The sequence below is a fragment of the Medicago sativa genome, chromosome 2 (genome assembly GCF_051527215.1).
Source record: "Medicago sativa cultivar Bolivia chromosome 2, Bolivia_mono, whole genome shotgun sequence".
NCBI classification, from domain to species: domain Eukaryota; kingdom Viridiplantae; phylum Streptophyta; class Magnoliopsida; order Fabales; family Fabaceae; genus Medicago; species Medicago sativa.
Genome location: NC_140750.1, coordinates 284,345 through 291,601, shown reverse-complemented (window position 1 = coordinate 291,601; position 7,257 = coordinate 284,345). Strand labels below are relative to the sequence as shown.

Here is a 7,257-nt window from a genome sequence, read left to right as displayed (position 1 = left end):
GCACTTCACGAGGCAAGCAGAGAATGTGTTTGATTAAAGTCATTGATTCAACATATACAGAATAATTGTGGTTTATCTTCTGGAAGAATGGATGCAACAATCATTTATGAAGATAATACATCATGTATTGCTCAGTTGAAAGAAGGATACATTAAAGGAGACCGAACAAAACATATTTATCCCAAATTCTTTTTCACTCGTGATCTTCAAAAGAATTGTGATATCAACATTCAACAAGTTCGTTCGTGTGATAATCTTGCAGATGTTTTTACAAAGTCACTTCCAAGTAAAGTTTTTGAGAAACTTGTATTAAGAATTGGTCTTCACCGTCTAAGAGATATTTGTCTTCATGAGGGGGAGAAATAAATGTGTTATGCACTCTTTTTTCCTTCACCGAGGTTTTGTCCCATTGAGTTTTCCTGGTAAGGTTTTTAACGAGGCAGTTCACACTCAAAAGGATATTGTACTCTTTTTCCTTCACTAGAATTTTTTTCCCACTGGATTTTATTTTAGTAAGGTTTTAATGAGGCATATCCTCGATGGACATCCAAGGGGGAGTGTTATAAATATTAATAGTGGACGTCCAAATAGCAAATGGGTTAATGGGCAATACTACTAGATCATTGGGCTTAGTCCATAAGCTATTCTATTTCCCTATAAATAGAGCTCATTTGTAACATTCTCAACCACATCAGAGAATAATATTTCTCTCTACTCTCTCTTCCTCTTCTTATCTCTATTATTGTTTCTATTTACTTAATTTTATAATACACATTATTTTGCATTACGGTAAACATTTGATGGTAATATAACATATGCTCCTTTCGTACTAAATTATATATCATATTAGCAATTTTATATATTAAGAAATATATTCAATTTTGTATAGAAAAGAGTAATTGTTGTTTTGTTAAACTGCTTATTGTTATGCATAGATCATTCAATTTAATTAAATATTTTTTATAGAACAATTTAATTAAATATTAGTAGAGTGGGAAGAATTTTAAAATAAAGGGTTAAATATAATAATAAAAAGGCTAACTATAAAAGTGTTGTAAAGACACTTGTTAACATGACCCTTATTATTCTTTCAAAAAAAACATGACCCTTATGAGGATTGCTATATAGTACGGGTGTTTTTTATACGAAATTTCACGGAAGCCTATTTATACTTACTTTCCACGCGCTCAAACAGAGCACGTACAAAAAAACTTTAGAATTCCAACGAAAATTTTAATGATTAGGCCACACCAATTGAAACCAAAATTTGATAATTATAATCTATAATATTATAACATCCACTTTATTTGTGACAATAGTCTATAAAACATAGGGTCCTTTTAATTTGGACTAGTTATACTTTGGGTCCAACTTAGACCACTTAAATGACCTACAAGTGTAGGTTTGGAACATATCATAAGTTCTGAAGCAAGTGAATTACACACTAGTACCAACCTTGAAACTACTATTATTAAATTTAGATATGTGCTCTCTTTCTCTCTCATCTCTCTCCCTCTTTCTCTTCTCTATCACCGTGTACTCTTTTCTCTCTTTCTCACAGTTCTCTCTCTCACCATGTTCACTGCAACAGTTCTGGTGGAGCCACATATCTGTCGATAGTGATCTGTCGACGATGATGGTGATGGCGAGGGCGGGGAGATGATCGGGAAAGTTGATGAGTGACGGCGAGGTTGACAGACACCGTGAGATAGAGGAGGAAGAACCGAAGAAGAGGGTGGAGTTCTACATGTTTTTACAAACCACAACTTTTGTCTAGTTAGAATTAATTAGATTTTAATGAGTTTTAATGAGTGGATTTGTCTATATTTCAAATCTGAAAAAGTTAAATTTGAGCTTAAATGTGAGTAATTTACCATTATTACTGAAAAAAGAGGTGGAATGTGGATGAGTAATTTACCATCAATTACAAAAAAAAAAAAACCACAGAATGAGTAATATTTATAAAAATGTACCGTAAAATGCAGTAAATATTTATAGGAATGTACCATAAAAGCCACAATTTTATAAAAGAAAGAGCAAAGAGAAGAAATTTTATATTGAAATGTAAAAGCCACAATTTTATAAAAATAAAATACAAAATTATAGAAATGTAAAAGCTACAATCTTACAAAAAATAATTGATTTTATTTTATCATTTAATCGAGTATAAGCTAGGCCTGCATTTTTGTGGCTCATTTTCATTACATATATTAATACAAAGTCAACTGAACCCAAAGCAACAACCTGTTTAAGTAAAATAATTATATATAATGTCAAAAGAAAAATGACAGAAAAGGATTCAGTGCAGCCAAAGATATGTGGGCTTGAGAGAGAAAACAACTTGAATCTTAGGTTCCCTATCTTTAATCTATACCATTGGACTTTATTTATAATAAATCAATGGTTTATACTCAACTGATTCAAGTTGGACCCAAAATTTAGGTGGTCCAAATTAAAATAAACCTAAAACATATACTACGGTGTCCTCGGAGTACTGGTTAAGAAAACAAATATAGTAATATTACATCAGAACTTGTATAGTCAATTCATTAAAAGTCCAAAAAATATTTTTTTAATTTAATTTTTTTTTCTTAACCAGTGCTCAAAGACATATGTTAACATGACCCCAAAACATATACACATTAAATTCAAAAATCCAAATTCTATGTATAAACATTTTTTAAATCTAACCATATTAACTAATATCATTGTAAATTAAATCCATGGTACATCCAGGAACATAATGAAAATTACAGCACGTTGAAATTGCATCCGTGAATTTTCGTATGCAAATCTCCCGTACCAAATATCATTTTCCTTTTAAATGTGATGTATAAGACATAGTATTGATTTATAAATTAAATCTAATCGAATAGTAGCTGCAGTTTCTTCTTCATCGGAACACGATCGATCCTTCATCGCGCAAAACAAAACCCTAAATTCTCATAACAACCAAACTAAACCAATGGCTTCGAGATTCTGGACACAGGTATTATGCTATGCTTCTTAACTTCTCTTCTTCTTGTTTTAATTGCTTTGCACCGTCTCTCTCTGTGTTTATTCAATTTAATTATTATTATTCTTAGGGTAACAGCGATAGTGACGATGACGAACCCACTGATATTGATGATGAACCTAACGATACTGAACCCGTTGATGATGAACCCAACAACAATACAGCCAATAGATACCTACAAACCAAACCCGTTGTTGATGACAGTGACGACGATGATGGCCAAAAGCGTGTTGTTAAATCTGCTAAAGATAAGCGTTTTGATGAGATGGCTTCCACTGTTGATCAGATCAAGAATGCTATCAAGATCAATGACTGGGTCAGCTTGCAAGAGAGCTTCGACAAGATCAACAAACAGCTCGAGAAAGTTATGCGTGTTATCGAGTCCCAAAAGATACCTAATCTTTACATCAAGGCTCTTGTTATGCTTGAAGATTTCCTTGCTCAGGCTTCTGCTAATAAGGATGCCAAGAAGAAGATGAGTCCCAGCAATGCCAAAGCCTTCAACTCAATGAAGCAAAAATTGAAGAAGAACAATAAGCAATACGAGGACTTGATTATCAAATGTAGGGAGAGTCCTGAGAGTGAGGGGGAAAAGGATGACGAGGATGAGGACTCTGACGAATACGAGACCGATGATGAGATCATTGAACCTGATCAGCTCAGGAAGCCGGAGCCCGTGTCGGATTCTGAAACTTCTGAGCTTGGTAATGACAGGCCTCCTGGTGATGATGGCGATGCTCCTTGGGATCAAAAGCTTAGCAAGAAAGACAGGCTTTTGGAGAAAATGTTCATGAAAAAGCCTAGTGAGATCACATGGGACACTGTTAACAAGAAGTTCAAAGAGATTCTGGAAGCCAGGGGCAGGAAGGGAACTGGAAGGTTTGAACAGGTTGAGCAGCTTACCTTCCTAACAAAAGTTGCTAAAACACCTGCTCAGAAGCTGCAGATTCTTTTCAGTGTGGTTTCTGCTCAGTTTGATGTTAATCCAGGCCTCAGTGGGCATATGCCCATAAATGTGTGGAAAAAATGCGTGCAGAATATGCTGGTCATTCTTGATATTCTCGTGCAGCACCCAAACATAAAGGTTGATGATTCTGTGGAACTAGATGAGAATGAAACTAAGAAAGGGGATGACTATGACGGACCCATTCATGTCTGGGGCAACTTAGTTGCTTTCTTAGAAAAAATAGATGCCGAGTTTTTCAAGAGCTTGCAGTGCATTGATCCCCACACACGTGAATATGTTGAGAGACTCAGGGATGAGCCTCAGTTTGTTGTTCTTGCACAGAATGTCCAGGAATATCTTGAAAGCATTGGAGATTTCAAAGCTTCTTCTAAGGTAGCCTTGAAGAGGGTTGAACTCATTTACTACAAACCGCATGAGGTTTATGAAGCAACGAGAAAATTGGCTGAGATGACCGTAGAGGGAGATAATGGAGAGATGAGTGAGGAGTTAAAAGGTTTTGAGGATACAAGAATTTCTGCTCCGTTTGTTGTTACCCCGGAACTTGTGGCGCGGAAACCCACCTTCCCGGAAAATAGCAGGACCTTAATGGATGTGTTAGTATCACTGATATACAAATACGGAGATGAGCGCACTAAAGCACGTGCAATGCTTTGTGATATATATCACCATGCTCTTCTTGATGAGTTTGCAGTCGCCCGTGATCTGTTGCTTATGAGTCATTTGCAAGAAAATGTTCACCACATGGACATTTCGACACAAATACTTTTTAACAGGGCTATGTCACAGTTAGGTCTATGTGCTTTTCGGGTTGGGCTGGTTTCTGAAGCGCATGGCTGTTTGTCTGAACTTTATTCTGGTGGACGGGTGAAGGAATTGCTTGCGCAAGGAGTTTCACAGAGCCGTTATCATGAAAAGACTCCAGAACAGGTACTAAATCCCGGCTATTTTTTTCAAATAGATGTCTCATAGCATGGCTTTATTAATGTACTTGTTGTGGTCAAGTGCATACCGGTGCTTACATTGTATCTGATGTTCAGTAATATAATTTTAATAGATCCAATGTCACTGCTCTAAAGAAATCTCTGTTTGATTTTCATAGAAATAGAAAAAATAAAAGGTGATCTGGATTGTAGTTTAGCTGCCTTATTTATCTTTACATTGACATTGAGTGGGGATTAATCAATTTTGAGGTATAATATTATTGCTCAACTTGGCTACTTTAAACAGAAATTAAATTTGATTATTGGCTGCATATATCTGTTCTCTTCAATTGATTCACGTATCTTTTGTTTTTGTTTTTGTTTCTAAGGTTCTTATTCATTTTTATTTTCATCTTGTTACTGGGGGAGGGGGTGTCTGTTTTGTTTACAAATACTGTGTCAGAGTCTCCCTATTGTATAAGCCATAGAAAATTAAAGGAAAATAATAATGTTAAACTCATAGAGCATGAGAGGAAGCGTGGCCTTTTCTTACCCCACTCAATTCAAAAAAATTTATTTTTGCCATTGGTAGTTCGGTTTGGCCAACAAAGTGTGCCTTACTTTTAGCATAACTGAAATTGATGAGGGAACTTTTGTGAGATTTTTAGATAACCATGTAGTGAAATAAGAGCATGACATTTTTTTTCATATCTTAAAAAAAGATGAGTACATTCTATTAGATATCACAGAAAGTTTTCTGTCTTGGTATGTTCAAACCCCAAAATTTCGGATTACGATTATATGATGTTGTGAATACCACAAACAATAAAGGCTCATACTTCATATTGGATTTTTGGAAATCCTAATCGGCAACTTTTGCCGTATTTCTATCTACCGGGTCATGTGAGGGTTTAATCATTAACATACTGTTAACTATTCTTTAATTATCTTTCAGGAAAGGTTGGAAAGAAGACGGCAGATGCCATATCATATGCATATAAATCTTGAGCTCCTGGAATCAGTGCATCTTACATCTGCTATGCTGCTGGAAGTTCCCAACATGGCGGCCAATGTTCATGATGCTAAGCGTAAGATCATCAGTAAGAATTTCCGCCGCTTACTTGAGGTCAGTGAGAAACAAACATTCACCGGTCCTCCTGAAACTGTCAGGGATCATGTTATGGCTGCCACAAGGGTTCTTATTAATGGAGATTTCCAGAAGGCCTTTGACATTATTGCATCTCTTGAGGTGTGGAAATTTGTGAAAAATCGTGACACCGTGCTAGAAATGCTGAAGGATAAAATCAAGGAGGAGGCGCTTAGGACATACCTATTTACCTTCTCTTCATCATATGATTCTTTCAGTTTGGATCAGCTCACAAATTTTTTTGATCTCTCTCTTCCTCGTGTTCATAGTATTGTCAGTAGGATGATGATCAATGAGGAGCTTCATGCAAGCTGGGATCAGCCAACTGGGTGCATTATTTTCAGAAATGTTGAACTCTCAAGGGTGCAGGCTTTGGCATTCCAGTTGACTGAGAAATTATCTATCGTTGCAGAGAGTAATGAAAGAGCTACAGAAGCAAGGTTAGGCGGCGGTGGGTTGGATCTGCCTCCAAGGCGAAGAGATGGGCAGGATTATGCCGCTGCAGCTGCTGGTGGTGGTAGTGGAACGTCTTCAGGTGGCAGGTGGCAAGACTTGTCCTATTCTCAAACAAGGCAAGGCAGTGGACGTACAGGATACGGTGGAGGAAGAGCATTATCGTTCAGTCAAGCTGGTGGGAGTGGCGGCTATTCTAGAGGACGGGGAACGATTGGAGGCGGCTATCAGAATTCAGGGAGGACTCAAGGGGGTTCAACATTGAGGGGAACCCACGTAGATACTTCTACCCGCATGGTTAGCCTTAGGGGAGTTCGTGCTTGACATTGCATTTACTTAGTACTACAACTTTCTGTTTTTCCTTTTCTTTTACCAGTTTATTATTATGCACTTAATCTAGATTCTGGATTTCAGATGAAATTTCTTTGGGATTTTTGTTTCAATTTCATCCCTCCTCTCCCAGCTCCCAATGTTTGTTCTGATTTATGGCTACGATAAATAAATCAACGAATGCTAATTTAACTTCTTGTTAATTTTTTTTCTTGAGGGGAACTTCGTGTTAGTTTGTTGTGTGGTTTTTGCATAAATGTATATGTATGCACTGTAAGCCAGAGATTTTGGCACAAGTTTCACAATTTACTAATAAATCAATTTATAATTTTCTAACTCAAGGTTGAATAGATATTGAAAGAAGAAAAGGAAAATAATTATTGCTAGTGGAAAAAATGTTTTTTTTTTATTACTAATAAATCAC

At 36.3% G+C, this 7,257-nt stretch overlaps 1 protein-coding gene across 1 annotated transcript; it reads left to right on the top strand.

Annotated features, from left to right (window-relative positions):
• The first annotated feature begins 2,860 nt into the window (after nt 1–2,860).
• On the top strand, nt 2,861–7,036 carry LOC146943317 (eukaryotic translation initiation factor 3 subunit C-like). The gene is made up of 3 exons (XM_085747777.1): nt 2,861–2,989; nt 3,087–4,910; nt 5,859–7,036. The coding sequence occupies exons 1-3, from the start codon at nt 2,966–2,968 to the stop codon at nt 6,825–6,827; spliced, it is 2,817 nt and encodes a 938-aa protein (XP_085603903.1). The 5' UTR covers nt 2,861–2,965; the 3' UTR covers nt 6,828–7,036.
• The last annotated feature ends 221 nt before the right edge of the window (nt 7,037–7,257 follow it).